At 27.9% G+C, this 18,390-nt stretch overlaps 1 protein-coding gene across 1 annotated transcript in view; it reads right to left on the bottom strand.

Annotated features, from left to right (window-relative positions):
• LOC145183254 (uncharacterized) overlaps nucleotides 1-17,862 on the bottom strand; it is a 42,278-nt gene extending 24,416 nt beyond the window's left edge. Inside the window, exons 1-8 of the mRNA XM_090083705.1 lie at nucleotides 17,731-17,862; nucleotides 17,498-17,653; nucleotides 16,432-16,545; nucleotides 15,359-15,451; nucleotides 14,336-14,446; nucleotides 14,127-14,195; nucleotides 13,825-13,896; nucleotides 3,186-3,286 (exon numbers count right to left, since the gene is read on the bottom strand). Coding sequence (XP_089939831.1) covers nucleotides 3,186-3,286; nucleotides 13,825-13,896; nucleotides 14,127-14,195; nucleotides 14,336-14,446; nucleotides 15,359-15,451; nucleotides 16,432-16,545; nucleotides 17,498-17,653; nucleotides 17,731-17,832 — 818 coding nt within the window. The 5' untranslated portion in view covers nucleotides 17,833-17,862. The remainder of the gene's footprint in view (nucleotides 1-3,185; nucleotides 3,287-13,824; nucleotides 13,897-14,126; nucleotides 14,196-14,335; nucleotides 14,447-15,358; nucleotides 15,452-16,431; nucleotides 16,546-17,497; nucleotides 17,654-17,730) is intronic.
• Nucleotides 17,863-18,390: the final 528 nt, after the last annotated feature.

Genomic DNA, 18,390 nt, shown 5'->3' with positions numbered 1-18,390 from the left:
GTCAAAAATAATCACTTGACAAATTTACAGTTAAAACTAAAAAGGAGAAAATAATATTTGTGTAAATTAAAAAATTCAACGTTTTTCTATCCGACTAAAAGAAGAAAATAATTTTCTTCTCTGTTACGCCTGAACTAATTTGTTAACATGTATGTAAATTTTTAATTCATATTACTTTGAACAATTTGTAAAATTTTAGAAGTGAAAACGTGTTTATATATATAGATGTTTATATATATAGATGTGTATATATATAGATGTGTATATATATATAGATGTGTATATATATATACATGTGTGTATATATATAGATGTGTATATATAACACGTTTTCACTTCTAAAATTTTATAAATTTTTGCAAAGTAATATAAATTAAAAATTTACATAAATGTTAACAAATCAGTTCAGGCGTAACAGAGAAGAAAATTATTTTCCTCTTTTTAGTCGGATAGAAAAACGTTGAATTTTTTAATTTACGCAAATATTATTTAACTATAACATCATAGATTTCATAAATATTATTTCTATGTCATATATTCTATGGTGAAGATTAACTTACGTCTTGGCGCAGTGTAATTGAAAAACGCTGTCTTGTCTAAGTAGTAACATCATTTTTTAAAACTTTTTGTCTGTTATAGAAGCTAATATTTACATTATAGAAAACCCCATGAAAATGGATCTTGAAGAAAAGAACATTAAGAAAAGAAAATATAATGACGATTTTCTATGGTATGTTTACTTCAATAGTTACAGCAGGAATTGAGAAACCCCAGTGCATTACTTGTTATGAAGTTCTATCAGCCAAATCTATGAAGCCGAACAAACTGAAACGTCATTTTGATAGCAAGCATCTGAGCTATGCTAATAAGGACATCCAGTATTTTAGATGTAAAGCTGAGGGAGTCAAGAAAGCCAGAATTGACTCTAGTGGCAAGTATCATAAACAAAACATATTGGCTGTTGAAGCTTCTTATTTAGTATCTCTCAGAATCGCCAGAGCTATGAAACCTCACAAGATTGCCGAAAAGTTGCTGTTGCCAGCAGCCAAAGACATTGTTAGAGTTATGATTGGAACCGATTATGTTTCTAAACTGAATGCAATTTCCTTGTCTAATGATACTGTTCACAGGAGAAAAGCTGACATGTCTGTTGATATTATTGATCAGATATTCCAGGAAATTTAATCTGCTCCACTTCCAATATTTAGCATCCAACTTGATGAATCCACAGACATTGCAAATTGTTCACAATTACTGGTTGACTTGAGGTATATAAATGATGGCAATTTTAAAGATGAGTTTCTCTTTTGCAAATCTCTTGAAACTACTACTACTGCACGTGATGTATTTGACAAAGTTAGTTCATTTCTGAAAAATTATAATATCTCTTGGGAAGATATTTGTGGTGTCTGCAGAGATGGTGCTCCAAGTATGCTAGGATGTCGTTCTGGATTTCAACATTTGGTACAGAATGAGTCAACAAATATCATTGGAACTCACTGCATGATTCATCAACAAATATTAGAAACAAAAACACTGCCACAAGAGTTACAAGAAGTAATGAAGAGCGTCATTGGTTCTGTCAATTTTGTGAAAGCTAGTGCTTTAAATAGTCGACTATTTTCAAAACTTTGTAATGAGTTGGATGCGACCAACAATGTTCTGCTATTTTACACTGAAGTGAGATGGTTGTCAAGAGGAAAAGTTCTAAAGCGTGTTTTTGATCTTTGTGATGAACTAAAACAGTTTTTAATCAGAAAGCAAAACCGCAATTTGAAGCACTTTATAGCGATGAAAGTGAATTACAGAAAATAGTCTATCTTGTTGACATCTTTGCCATCTTGAATGAGTTAAATTTATCACTGCAAGGACCAAATGCAACATGCCTTGATTTGTCTGAAAAAATCCAATCCTTCTAAATGAAACTTCAGCTTTGGCAAACAAAATTGAATGAAAATAAAACTTACATGTTGCCAACCTTATCAGCTTTCTATGAGGAAAATGGCATTGAGCCTGACAAATGGAGTACAATGATAATTTCTGTGAAAGAACATTTGCACATGGTTGCGGATGAAATTTCATCATACTTTCCAAATCTACCTAACATCCCGCTTGCACTTGCCAGAAATCCATTCACAGTTAAAGTTGAAGATGTTCCTGAGACATCACAGGAAGAGTTTATTGAACTCATAAATAGCAACACAGCAAAAAATGATTTCTCTTTAATGTCAGTTACACAGTTTTGGATCAAGTGTTTGCAACCATACCCTGTTCTGCCTGAGATTGTGTTGCGCATTCTTCTTCTATTTCCAACAACATATCTTTGTGAAACAGGGTTTTCCAGCCTGTTAGTTATCAAGTCTAAATACAGAAATAGACTTAATGCAGAAGATGACCTTTGTTGTGCTCTTGCAAAGGCTGTCCCAAGAATTTCTGATCTGGTGAAACAAAAACAAGCTCAACCTTCACACTGACATTGACATTTTGTACAAATACTGTCGCAAGAATATTATAGGAATGTAGTATTTGCAGTGTATTGTAAATGAGACTTATCCATAATACATCATGCTTTTCAAATTTTTACATAAGTATGCAACATGAATATGGTGAATACGTGATATAGAAAAGTAAATATAAGTCATAAAGATAAAATTCATTTACTTATAATTTAATTATAATTAGAAATCTATTTTGAACAAAATGTAATTACATATTGTTTTGTAATTAAACATAAAACTTTAGCTATGTTCAGTTTTTCACAATGAAAATAATTCCTGTATATGCGGAAATTTATTTTGCAATATATAATTTTATATTATAACAATAGCAAAAGTACAGTTACTTAGGCCTATGAGTGTAAATAATTTTAAAGTTGGGGTCGCTATATCATAAGGGTTGTATTAAAAGGGTCGTGGCAATGTAAAGGTTGAGAACCGCTGGTTAAGATGGTTGTTTTTTTTTTCACTGGTTAAGATGGTTGTTTTGCCTTTGGAAGTAGAGGAAAATCTAGCATTTGTTAAAGGTATTCTAGATTCTAAAGATAGAAGTAAATAAAATATTTTTGTTATTTTGCCTTAAGAAATAAGAATTGCACTTGATTAGAAATATGAAAGATCCAATTTTTGATAATATTAGAGTTGGTACACTTTACCTCTGAAATGCAGTAATGCTAATTTAAGGCTTACAAATTATCTCCAGCCTGATAATAATTTCGTTCAGCTTTAGCAGCCAGATCCACTTCTTGTTCTATTTTCTTTTTTAAAGCTTCTTCTGAAGCCTCTGAAATCTGAATTGAAAGTAAAAACTGTTAACACATTTTGGTACTTAATTTGTATAAAAATAGATATATGATAAGTAAAGATTTTTATTTCACTAATAAAAAAAAAAAAGATGTTTATCCCAATATAATCAAACCGCACACAATTCATATTGATATAACAGTTTATTACATATTTTTCTCCAATCTGATATAAAAGTACATGTATTTTAGGCAATTATGGATCCAATATATTCTACTGGATTCAACTGAGTCATGATGTGAGTCTTTCCTATAATAATCATCAGATAGCCAAATATCTCATACTTATTCAGCTTCTTCTACCAAGGAGTTGCATTGATTTAAATATTTGATTATGACAGAAAAAACTTAGCAATCAAATATCTTTAATATGGAGCATGTTTGAATAGCTTTAAATAGTTATGAAATTTGTAAATTTGAGTTTTCTGTTCTTCTAACAAAAAAAAAGAGTGTCTTTAAATTATTCTAGTGCAACTATTATGCTCAATTAGTTTTTTAAAATCATTATTAGTTAACCTTTTCTCAGCTATAGAACTTTTGATGTCTTTAAAAATTCTGGACCTTTTAGTGTCTCTCAAACACCCTTTAAGTGTCTCTCCTGCTAAAACAATATTTAGCCACCATTTAAAATGAAGATAAATCTGTTACAATAATAATGATGTGGCAAAAAGCCACACATTTTAAACTTAGTTTCCATACATTTGATTTAATGTAACTTCCACTCACTTACTTTTTAAGTAACAAACCATTTTCAAGGTAGCACACTTCTTTCAAATTAGTCAATATGTAACCTGATTGTAAACTGAATTGTAAAATATGCAACCATAAAAAATGGTCATACTATTCAGTAACACAGTTTTATCCTATTCTAGTATTTAAATAGAATAGTAAATAAAATATTCTTAGCAAGAATTACATTAGTTTTTATTGATAACAATCATTCTTTTACATTTCTGGGTTTAGTCTCAACTAAAAAAAAAATTTTTAATTTAATTATTATTTTTTTTGCTCAATGTAACTCATCAAATTTTATTATTATAAACATTTGAGATTTCGTTTTCAATGAAATGACAAGTTTCAACTTAGTGATTTTTTTGTTCTGTAATTTTGAAACTTACTGTTAGAAATTGATAGAATTTTTATGGTAGGTAGCTGTTAGTACAATTTCTTAATTTTCATTATTTTCTCTATTTCTATTGTGGCATTTCAAGTTTTTTCAAGTTTTTGTAGGTTTATTTTATTTATCATACATATATATATACATATATACACACACACACACACACACACACACACACACACACACACACACACACACACACACACACACACACACACACACACACACACACACACACACACACACACACACACACACACACACACACACACACACACACACACACACACATATATATATACATTAGAAATAAATGCTTTTAGATCTTTGGTTGCAAAAACATCCCCTCTAGAAACATTTTTTTTTTTAATTTTTTTTTTAAACAAGCTAAAAACGTAACCTTTTTTACGTTTTTTATACATTTTATATTGTTTTGTATGATACGAATAATGGTTATATATATATATATATAATTTTATGTTTAAATTGTTTAAATTCATCAAATACTAATTGATTCCGCAAGTGTCATCTTAAATTGTCATTTGCTGTCAAAATAAGCTTGTTCAAATCAGGGTGATTATTTTGTGCTTACTAAAATCTACAATTAATATAATTAAAGTTATTTATATGTGCTTAAAATCTAAAACAGATTTAATTTTAAGCTTCATATATAACTTACAATTATAATTAATGCATACTTTATATTTTAGAAATGTCAAGAACAAGCTTGCAGATAGCTGAGAAACCTAAAAATATCAAAGCCAGGTCTCTGTAAAAGTACATCCATCTAAGGCTGGCAGGAAGAGACCTAGCATACCTGAAACAGATACTGTAGAGGTCAGTGACAAGAATGAAGAAGGCAATCAACAAAATAATGAGCAAGATTCTAATTATATTCTTCCAGACGAAAATTTAAGAGGAAATATGAGAACACCACTGTGGCTGTTAACTTAGTTAAGAAGTCAAAGCTAAGCATTAAGAAATCAGCAGAAATTTCAAATATGAAGTGGTATTAAAGTAATAATATCTGAAACTAAAAGTGTGATTTCTGGGAGTAGAAATGGAGTTGTAATTCAACTGCAAAGAGAATTAGAAAGAAAAAATCTTGAACCATTTCAACTTATTAGTTGTCAGCATCATGTGTTGGGCACAATTTTGAAACATACTATGAATGAAATTCTTAACGAAGGAGTGTCAAAATCACCAGAATTGCATTACAAATTTATTGAAAACCTGCAAAAAAATTATGAAAATTTGAAGTCAAGCTTCAAGCAAGGTGAACAAATTTGTAAAGTGAAGAATAATAATTGGAGAGACGAAATGGAGTTTTTGTTCCAGTTGGTACAAAGTTACCAACACATGAAGGTGAATGGCAGCTTTCCAGCTATAAACATCAAAAGTCTGCCATTGTTGCACAATGCCAGATGGAATTCAAGAGCAATCTATGTCCTTCTGGCTTTTATTTTAACTGAATCGGATAATAATCAATTGCGTTTGATTTGCGACTTCATTGCATCAATTTGGTCTGATGTATGATTTTCTGACATGCAATACTCAGAACACGATTTTAAAAATTTAAAACAAGCAATAACTTCAACTTCAGCCATGAAGACCTTAAAAAGATTTTGGTCGCAGGAGCCCAGCAGAATACAAGCAATTCAGAGATCCAATATTTGTGCTAAAAGAGCCATAAAAGTTATGCAAGAAATTCATGTCAGAGATATAGACAAAATGAACAACAGATTTATTCTGCAAAAGAACTTTTAAATTGTACCTTGTTTAACTGAAAGTTATTTTGTCAAAATAAATTGTTATTTATTTGTCTAATTTGTCAACTTTTATGTATTTCTCAAACAAAAACATATTTTTCTAATTATGGGGGATGTTTTTGTAACTTGAGTCAATAGAACTTTTAAAATCGGTACTCTAATGTAGAATGTCTTATTTTGGCACTATACCCAAGTATGGTTGTGAAAAAATCAACCCCCTAATATACATACATACATACTTATTTTTCCCTCATTAAGGCTGGCTTTTTTAAATTTATTTATCTATTTATGGCTATTTTATTTATTCATTTAATTATTTATGCCTATTTTAAGAGTTTTTATCTGTTTATGACTATTTTATAAAATAAAGAGAAGGCCTTAAACATTTTAAGGCCTTCTCTTTCTATCTTCTTATCTTTATTATTCACATTTTTTTTTTTTAATGTTAAGACTGTCTTTTTTTTACTTGTTAAAATGTTTGTATCAGGTAGTTAAATCCGATAGCATGTTTTAATACAGTCCCTGAAATACAGAACTACCTGTTAATTAAGTAATTTTTTAAAAAATTCAGGTAATATGTATTTTTTTCTTTTCATTATATATACTTTTTTCTTTTCTCTTCATATGATTATAGCATCAAACATATGGGAATTTTTCACTAAAGCTAATGAAGACAAAGCCACCTGCAATGAGTGTCATTAGGAATAGACAGCAAAGCAGGGATGTACAAGTGTTTTGTGCAAACACCTCAAAGGAAAACATGCAGATCTGTTTACGGAATCGGAAAGAAAGGATACAGATAGAATGAGGGCTAATGATACTTTTGAGGTAGATTCTGATGATTCTCAATCACAATCACTTATTGGACCATCTGAACCATAACAAAACCCACCAAAAACCCAAGAGAAGAACCAGAAAAGAGGAAGATTTAAGATTCATCAAGTAAGGTTGATCACAGACATCACTAGGTGGATGGTAAAAGAGATGAAACCTTTTTCAGTAGTGGAGGCTAAAACATTCATTTGCATTCTCAAAAGTATTACCTTAGGCTAATACAATGAAATTTTAGCATATACATTGAGTTGCAGAGCGATTCCAAAAATTTATAAGTTCATGATAAAAAACAAATATTGTCTTATTAAATGCAGAAAAAGATGGACTTGAAGAAATTGCCTTAACATCAGATATCTGGAATGCCAGAACAAAACATTCTTACACAAGGACATTCTTACACAGGACATTACCTAGAGAAATATTTCTGCCTGAGAAGATTCTTTTTCACAATGAAGTATTTTCCAGAGGACCATACAGCAAATAACATCAGTATCAAGATAACAGATATGGTTCATGAAATAGAGTTGAATCCCAAGACAGTGAGGCGGATCATTATTGTTGGTAATAAAAACAATCAGGTATTACCCGAAATTACCTGGATTCGAGTTCGTGTCTCTGGTCCTTACTTACAACAATATGATCCAAAAAGAGATTTGTTCCAGATCTATTAGGGATTATTTTAAATCACAAATTAAGAAATTTCTTAAATCGCTATCATAGAGCCTAGATCTCAGTCCTATTGTGCATTTTTGAGAGTACATTACTGCCAAGAGGTTGGTAGAAAACCAACCAACAAAGACCATTATTTACTTTGATTAAATAATGCTGGTAAAACACACCTCAGGATGTTCTCATTAATTTAGTTGATTTGATGCCTTGTCACTTTGATGTTAAATTTAAAAGCTTTCTGAATGGATACGTCACCAAGCACTAACTGTCTAATTGAAATCTCATTAAAAACTTGACTTTTTAATGATTTTTGAAATAAATTTATACCAAAATTTAACTCTTTCTAAACTTTTTCATGAAAACCTTTTCAGAAAAAAATTAAACTTTGATCAATCTTTACAATTTATAATTTTTGTAGTTTGTACTACGAATTGAATTAACATAAAGAACATTAGGAAAAATTTCAGCTGATTTGACAAAGTTTGTAAAAAGTTATGCTTTAAAAACTGAAAAAAATTTAGTATATCCAAACTTTTGCATGCTGCTGTATGTATGTATGTATGTATGTATGTATGTATGTATGTATGTATGTATGTATGTATGTATGTATGTATGTATGTATGAATGTATGTATGTATGTATGTATGTATGTATGTATGTATGTATGTATGTATGTATGTATGTATGTATGTATGTATGTATGTATGTATGTATGTATGTATGTATGTATGTATGTATGTATGTATGTATGTATGTATGTATGTATGTATGTATCTATGTATCTATGTATCTATGTATGTATCTATGTATATGTATTAAATCAATTCAAAAAAAAATTTTTTTTAAATAATGCTATTTGATGAGAAAAGTAACTCCTGAAAATTTCATGACCTTATTCCAATATTTAGTGACAGCTCAATTAACTTTACTTTTCTGCTTTTGTCAACTAATCTACTGAATTTGATAAAATAACTCATAAGCATACTGCATAGTGTTCATTTTACTTTTGTTTACAAGTGTGTTGGTTTTAATTGGATCTAGGTACTCATTGGGCAAACAAAAACAATTCATCTAAATTTCAATTAATTTGCTTAGTAGTGACTGAATGTTTATATTTTTATGTGAGTATTATGTTATATATAATTTGCATTTTTAGTGAATAATTAATATTTAGCAATAACTGAATCAAAGTCAAAATCTCAAAGAAGAAAGTTATTAAGATGTGACACTAATGTGTGGCTATTTGGTCATCAATTACCAGTTCTAGATAAACTAAGTTGTTCAAGCTGTTTGCCCACAGTTGGTCTTGCCCTACGATGACTATTTTATGACTTTAAGACAAACAAAATGGATCTTTCACAAACCTGTTCCAATACTATTGATGAGGTTTTATAAATTTGGTTAATTGCCAATGTTCCAACAACACAAAAAAGGAATGCTATTGCTAAACTAAAAGTATTGAATAACTTTTATGTTAAAGTTGGGAAAAACAAGTCTCACAGAACTGAAAGACAGTTAAAATTGGAAACTGATTTGATGAACAAGTTTAATAAGCTGTTTGATGTGACCCATGCAGATTGTGACAGACTTACAAAAATTCAACAAGATATAAATTTTCTTCAAGACCAAAGAGAATAAAGGAAAATGGTAATGGGCTTGTAAGATTTAGAATTTAAAGAACATGAACAAAAACAAATGGATCAACATTTCCAAGAGAGCATCACAAAAAAAAAGGCAACTGAAGTGAAAAAATATACTAAGACTGGATCAGTTGAACGAATTTCAGATTCAGAATATGAAGAAACTGGTGATGAGGAGCTGCTAATTAGCAAGTATCTTTCTAGTCTTTGCTAAATAAAAAAAGACTAGAAAGACCATTATATTAAAAATTCTTATTTTTGTCGGAAATGTCAAACTTATTTGCCTCGCTTGTTTTTTCTCTTGAACTTGTGATTTTTTTTTCCAAACATCCTAGTTATAAATTTTCTTATTTTTGATACCTAAATCGCATTTTGTCTAAAGGTATTATAACTAAAAGCCTCTTAAAGTTCATTAAAAAACTATTGATTGTTGGAAAGAAATATTAAGTATGTATTTTTAATGAGCATTTTTGATAAAGCATTTTTAAACAGTCAGTCATGTAAAGCTACTTTAACTTATATTGACCTTATTATTTTTATTATTGTTGTTGTTACTAATAGTAACAAATATGATAATAAAAATAATGAGACTATACCTTTGATTGCATATTCTTGAGCCTTCTACAAGTGATGTACAACCTTATTTTAAACTTTTTCTAGATATATCAAAAGAAGTAATCTTATATTCCTATCTATTATCTTATTACTGGATAAATAATGAGTCTTCATAAGGAGTATTTAAAACACTTATGTAGAAAGTGTGGCTGCATAATAAAACAGGATAGTCACTATCAGTTAAAACCTGTTGTTATCTTTAAACAAGCAACTCTTAGTTTTTATAAGCTGGATATAACCTCAGACAATCAAAAAGTTCATCCTGAATATTTATGCAAATCATGTTACATAGTCTTATGCAGGCTAGATTTAAAATTTAAAAAAGGCTTTGAAGTTGAGAGGAATGATAAATTCTTCACTTTTTCTGAACACACAGAAACCTGTTATGTATGTAACACACTCACAAGAGTTGGAAGAAATAAAAAAGTACGCATGATAAGTATTCATCAACAGTTAAAAACATTTGCATGAAAACATGGTTTTGACTGTTACGATGAAAATAATAAAAATTATTTTGTAATAGTTTAAATCAATAGTTATCGCTAATCATATGGCATGTGGAGACTAACTATTTTAAATCAAGAAGTGCCATTATCCAATAATATTAACAAATCTCTTCCATATCAACTAAATCTTCAATCTGCTAATATTATGTTCTCTGACATTTCGTGTAACATCTGTAAAGGAAATAACGACTTCTACTAACTTTTTTTCTAATCAGAAATAAATTTTTTGATTTTAAAAATTTCCAAAGCACATCAAATGAGGATGTTGGAATAATTGAAATAAAAGAAGGCAACACAGTTGAAAACTTTAAAGTTATTAGAAATAAAGATTGCTCATTAATATGGTCAGAAGTCTATTGTGATTTTATTACCATCTACCATACTTACTTGTGTGTAATGGAATGCAGGTTAAAGAGTAAAGAAAGTCAATCATCTATTACCTTTAACTAGCCATTTTTTAACTGTACACATTTTCTTACACCAGTATATGTAATAAATGTAATAAAGACAACTTGCATTCTTCTACATTAATATTAAGTTCCACAATATGCGAGTATAAACACACCTTTAGTGCCAATGTAAAATTTCTTTTCATGCTTTTTAAAATTCGATTCTCTAAGATAATTATTGTGACATTTCGGACAGGTAAATTTAGTTATTAAGCATTCTTCTGTTTTTTTTAGCATTTTGGTTTCTTCTCCTGCAATCAGCTTCTCTTCAGGAATTGCTGGTGGTATGAGCTCCAATTCAAAATCCTCTGATAACAAGTCCGCTAACTTTTCAAGATCTAGTTTAATATTGAAGTTTTCTGTCATACTCATTTTATGCATCGCTGCTCAGAAAAATATTTTGAAATACTTTTATTGGATAGTCAAGACCAGCTTATGGGAAACTCGGTTGTTGAAGTGTTGAAAAAATGGAAAGATGTTCCAGATTGGCTGGCAGGTCTTTGTTTTGATGCAACAAGTTCCAACACTGGTGTTCACGCTGGTGCAATTACTATCATTCAGAAGGCATATGACAAACGTTTACTGTTTTTAGCCTGCAGGCATCATATCCTTGAAGTTGTCTTGGTTGCAATACTTCACAGTTTTTCCAGTCTTCAGGTCCACAGATTGGAATATTTAGCCAGCTTAAAAAACATTGGAAATTTATTGACACTACCCAATATAGTGCAATTGAGGCTCCTGACAATGAAGTCAAACCTAAACTTACAGTTGCTGAATGTATATGGCAGGGTCTCTATCATATCTGTGTTTTCATTATTACCATTTATGTGAAAGTATATATATATATATATATATATATATATATATATATATATATATATATATATATTATATATATATATATATACACACACTGCAGGCCAAAGGTTTCCAGAAACTTGGATTTTGTTTAACTTTTTATTAAAACTCCCATAATTATTTCAAAAAAACTCAAATATCATACTTATTTTATAAAAGATACATATAGTTACTATTTAAGAAAAAAAAAAACACAAAAAATGAGATAAAAAAAATACTAACAACACTTTTATTATTAAACTGTCTTTTTGTCAAAAAATAACCCACGAGTTTTTATCACTTTTTTTGCGATCCGTGGCATCCTATTTATTAATTTATTATTTCGGGTGTAATTGATAACCAGGATTCTTCTAATATCTGCCACAGGTGCTCTTTGGATGTTGGGCATTTTTGTCTGACCTTTCTGTCCAATTTTTCCCACAGTAACTCTATTGGGTTCAAATCTGGTGATTGGGCTGGCCAGGTCATGTTTTTGAGGACACCATTATCCTCTTGTTCCTTTATTTAGCTCTTACATAATTTTGAGGTGTGTTTAGGGTCATTGTCCTGCATAAAAACAAAACCACGACCAATAGTTTTTAAGTCAGAAGGTATAGCATTGTTTTCTAGAATTTTATATTATTCTTTCTTTATAATACCCTCAATTTTAGCTAGGCCACCTATACCAGCTGAAGAAAAACATCCCCATACCATAACAGACCCACCACCATGCTTGAAGAAAATTAATAAAAGTTTTAGAGCTGTAAGTCTTTGGTTTTTTTTACTCATCAATATTATACTATTATCTTCTGCTTTTGTTGTCTTCCATGGTCTAACATATCTTTTTTTTTGGTCTTCAAAAATGCCTGTTTCTTTCCATCGTTTGATGGTATCTTGTACAGTACTTCTGGCAACTTGAAATTTTTTGCAAACTTTATGAACTGAATAACTTTCTTTACGTAATGTAATTATTTCAGAACGTTTTGCTTCCGTTAAAGGTTTTTTACCCATATTTTTAATTAAATAGTCAAATTATAAAATTTTTAAATTTTTTTGAAAATTTTTTAATGCAACCGTCATAAATACCAAATGAAAACTAAACAAAACTAAATATTCTTAATCATTTTAGTTGGCTATCATTACATTATAAATATTTACTTCATGTTTCAACAAATAAATAACTTTAACAAGACCAAACTCTTAAGAGTAATGTAACACTATATATCAAGTAAAAATAAACAATTAAAAAAACAAACTCCTTTATGTAAGTTTGAGGTCAGTAATACCCAACTACTGACCTCAAACTTACATAAACACTTAAAATTAGTAAGTTTAAGTATTATAAATTAATATTATTGATTAATTTAATGATACAGGATAGATTATAGCTTTTTATATAAAAATATCAAGTGTCCGGAAACTTTTGGCCTGCAGTGTATATATATATATGGTCTCATTATTAGGCTGAAAAACAACTTAAGCAAAGGTAATGATTGAAGGTTATTAGAAAATAAACTTAATCAGAATTAATAATTGATAAAAAATATAACTTATATTGCCTGTACTGTATTAAGAATTTTTTGAGTTATCTAAAAAGTTTTAAACAGGTTTTTAACAATATTTAATGAAAAAAATGACTAGTTTTTTTAAAATTAAATATTAGTAACCTAACTTATGCATTTAAGTTCATTTTAGATGTAACAGTTAGTCCACTTGAAAAATTTTTGGCATTTCTTCAACAGCTGAGTATTATTGTAAATTTTGGCTTATCATTTATTGTCAAACTAAAACCTAACACAAAATCTTTAAAGGCATTAAAGACAAATCTCCCAATTATCAAAATACAGTATAAATGCATGATGCACTTTTAACTTAAAACTTAATGCTTTAAGTTAAAGTGCTACATAATGACACAAATCACTTTAGCAGTTTTTAAAAATTTAAACAAATATAAATACCAATTTAGAAATATTATTGTAAATTTAAAATGGACTTGTTCAATGTAAACCATCTCATAATTTTTCCTTTTTTTAAAACTTTCCTAAAAACTAAAATCAAAAGAAAAGAAGATACAAAAAGTTGCAAACCTCACAATCTTCCATACATTTCTGGACATCTTCAAACAGACTGTTCATATAAGGTTCTAGCTCTTTCAATACCTTCAAATATATATATATATATATATATATATATATATATATATATATATATATATATATATATATATATATATATATATATATATATATATAATAATAATAATAATAATAATAATAATAGTAATAATAAAAGAAGATTAATTTTTTGCTTTTGTTGTTCGTTGTCTTGTCCTTTGTCTCAATAAAAAGATAATCTAAGAAATCTTTAAAAATAATTATGATTAACTTACTTGAGAGCAATAATTAAAGAAAGAAAACTCAGCAAACATGTGTTCCAATATCTTTCGTAAAAGAATCACCTAATTTTAAAAACATGTTTAAAAAAGAACAACAGGTTTTATTTAATAAACTTTAACGTTTACATTTTTATGTTTTAAAGTACCAGATAAAAAAAATTTTTACTCAACGTATTAAAAAGTTTAAAAAAATTCTTATTTGCCTTTTTTTGTTTGCTATTTTTCCTTACAATTTCAATGTAATCTGCAAGCAGTAGCTGATATTTTTGTCTTGCAGTTATCATACTTTGAGCATAACGATCAAGTTGTAATGGCTAAATAAATTCAAAAAAAAAAATGTCTAAGTATGTTACATTTTAGTATAAAATGTAATAAAACAAATTTTCACTGGTTGTGTTTAACATAACTTTTTTTATTTTTTTAGAAAAATTTTTGAAGAAAGTATTTAAATTATACCCATAATTTAACCATTAATAGCAACCCATAGAATTAAAATAATTTTTGAAATTAAGTATTTTATCTAGATGTATAGATTATTTTGAAATATTTATTGAAAGTTATTATTTTTGAGATAACTAAGATTATTTAGTAGGGTATCAAGCTAATTATTTTTGTTTACCTGATTATTTTGCTTACCAAATCATATCTTACAATTTAATAAAGTAGGAAAAAGTGAGATTATTATACTTATAGATGTATTGTATAATATAAAATATAACACAACATATACATTACCACTGACTGCAATCATATATCATACTCAAAATAATTGTCAAGTGAATATGAAGCATTTCTAACCACATATCAAGTGAATTCTTTATATACACTTATTTATTGCACTAATTTATTACATTTATTTGATTCCTTAATGTTAGAAAATAAACGAGTTTGCTTAAAATATTGGAGATTTTTTAAGGAACAAAATTTAAATGAAGAAAATATTAGAAACTCTAAAAAAAAATTGTAAATAAAAAACATTCTTGATAAAACTTTTATGAACTTTTTTAACAACTCTTTGTTATAATGCTTTTATTTAAGAAACAAATTTCAAAAAAAATTGCAAAAATGGAAATGAATTATTATCGTAGTTTAAAAACTGACTCTTGAAAATTAGCATGTATAATAATGACTAAAAGAGCTTTGATAAACTAAATTAAATAAAAACAAAATATTAGTAAAAGAAATATTTTAAAGATTTAGCTAAATAATGAGTTTAAAATAAATACCTCAGGCAAATGAGATAAATGAGGTAAAGCAGCAAATTTTTCCCAAGTTACATGCAAATACTCACTGGCTTTCAAGAGTTTTGATTTACATTTCTACAAATAAATTCCATAAACAGAAATATATACAAAGACAAAAAAATGGTCCTGGGGAAAAATGGATCAAACGGCACCTAAAAATTTAGAAGCTGTTTGTTTCAAACATAATTATACAAACATTGTTTTACAATAGCAGTGGAGAAAGATCATTTTGATCCATTAAAACAAATACATATTTCTGCAAAACAAAATTATTTATGAGGAATCATTTCATCTTCTTTAGGTCTGCAAATAATTTCTAAATCTGTTGAGAAATTTCTTGGTTAATGGTAAAAAATATTTAAACTTAAATTTGTTAAAGCCAAATATATATATATATATATATATATATATATATATATATATATATATATATATATATATATATATATATATATATATATATATATATATATATATATATATATATATATAAGAGTGTCTAGGAAAACACTTTTTAAATATAATTTTGTTATTGATATTTCACAAAAATTTTTTGTATATGTAACAATTGTTAATGAAAAAAAAAACTCAAATGTTTTATCAAGCCAAAGTTTAACTAATTAGTTTCTTGAATATACTTGAAGATTAAATTGTTGATTTAAAATATTTTATAACAGTCAGTTGATTTTTACTCATGACTATCAAAAAAGAAAATTTCGATATATATTAATTACATATTACTATCCTTTAAGGCAGTGTTTCTCAACCATTTTAATCTCATGCCCAACTAAAGTTTTTCTAAAATACTTATGCTCCTATAAGTATTTTAGAAATATAAAAATTAGCCAAAAACAAAGAGTCATGGGGTCAAAGTTGGAGTGAGTCAGATTATCAGACATCTACTTTTTTTAGTTAAACATGTTTCAAAAAAATGCCACAATTATTCAAGTAAAAGAACATTAAAACATTACAAATAACAAGTATTATCACTAATTTTACTTTTAGATATTATTATAAATTATTTGCTTAAATATAAAGTGCATTTATATTCTTACCTTCATTTTCTCAAAATCTTTCAGCATTGCCATCATTGGATCAACACCAAGCATTGAAGTTTGAGTTAGCAACATGTCACGGTAACATTCAATACGACTTAATGCATCAGAAAACTTTTATAAAAAAAAATATACTACAGAATTATAATATTATATAAGCATAGTACTAAATTTATAATTGTAACCCACTTTAATAAAGTATATCCTGAATGAAAAAGTTGCTTAAAATCAGTGTTTAATAGATAGAAAAACTAAATAACTAAATAAAAAAGGCAAATTTTGTTCCATTTTTATGTAGTGTAACACAAATATATAATCAAAGATTGAACAAAATATTTTTATGTTTTTAGAAAAATTCTGAGCTTTAAATAATTTTTCATACTTTAAGCTCCTAGAGGCAAACCTTCTGATATATCTACATTGTTTGAAAATCATATATTTACTTTTAGAACCAAAACGCACGAGAAAAATCCTGGAAGGCAAAACCTTTTATATTTTTATTTTCTGATGTACACCATAAAAAAAACCCTGATGAATAAAAAAAACAATATGATTTCCTAATGACATTATGTTTCATTTATTGATTGCATTTAAATTTTCAATTTGTTTTTACATTGGGTATAAATCAACGTTTTGTCTGATCTATCTCTGTTACAAAGTGGAAGAGTTTTCTTAAAACAATCAATAAATTCAGTAACTTATTGGTTGCTTTACTTCTCAAAATTTTTTTTGCTTTTGGGTATATACATCGTAACTTAAGAAATAATAAAATGAAAATTTTTTCCTGTGCAAAGGTTTGGGGACTACTTGTAAAAAGTTCTTTTATAATCAGTATATAGTTTTTAATTTGATTTTTACTGCATTAGAACTTGTAAAAACTATTTAGAACTTAATTATAAGTTTAATACTTGGAATGATAGCTTTTACATTATCCAATTAATAACTGCTTGGCGTGCCATGGAATTAACAATACTGATAATGGTGTTAATTTTTCTGAACCATAAAATGAATTCTTTTAATTCAATATTATAATTGCTTAATTGTAAAATATTTCTAACTTATATACCTTAGCCAATGGCACTTCCATCAATGGATCATTTTTAAAAGATTTTGAAGCTGCAAACATTGCATCACTAAACTTATTGCCAGCATTAAAGTGAAGCACACCACTTGAATGGTAGTTTTCTAACGATGTGGCAAGTTCATGAATAATATTTCCAATCTAAATGGTTTGTAACACATTCATTGTGATCATTATGATTTATCATTATTACAATTATATTATTTATAATACAATACCTCATTTGTTTTAGGTCCCCAATATTTTAGAGATTGATGGCATAAAGGACTATCATCAATAACAAATTCTAATTTTGGAATTTCAGGTAGAAAAACACCCATGTTGATAATATTATTTGCTGTTTGCTAAATCTGTAAAATAAATACCTATATTATTTAACTATTATTTATAACAATGGGTAAACACGCTCGCACATACACACGCACGCGCGCGCACACACACACACTCACACAAACATATAGGCACGGTTTTTGTATCTTTTGCAAAAAAATTAACTAGTAAAAAAAATTAAACTGCTATTTTGTTTTTATAGTTAAAATCTAATATTGTTGTTTACGCTCCTGCCATCATGTGGCGATTACGTATTAAATGGGTTTTTTTCTCGAGAGTAAAATCGAAATGGTTTCAACCAAAGTATTAAAATTTAGTTGTTTTTATAGTAATTTTTTTTTTTGCTTTTCTTCTTAAAGGACTGAATTTAAGTTAAGAACTGTAGTGCGAAAATTTTTTTCTAAAATCATTTTTTAATTTATCAAGAGAAGTAAAATGGGGGGTATCAGGCCTGACGAGAGGATGAGTGAGGCCCGGGGCAACTTACTTTAGTGGGCATCGAGAGCCCAGGGACTGTTGCAAAGAATGGGATGGCGGCTTATTGTGGT

Source organism: Hydra viridissima, unplaced genomic scaffold (assembly GCF_058129835.1).
Source record: "Hydra viridissima isolate aposymbiotic clone 2 unplaced genomic scaffold, HvirCarnegie_v1 scaffold_4, whole genome shotgun sequence".
NCBI lineage: Eukaryota > Metazoa > Cnidaria > Hydrozoa > Anthoathecata > Hydridae > Hydra > Hydra viridissima.
Note: the sequence above shows the minus strand (reverse complement) of the source record. Positions and strands in the feature narration are given on the sequence as shown.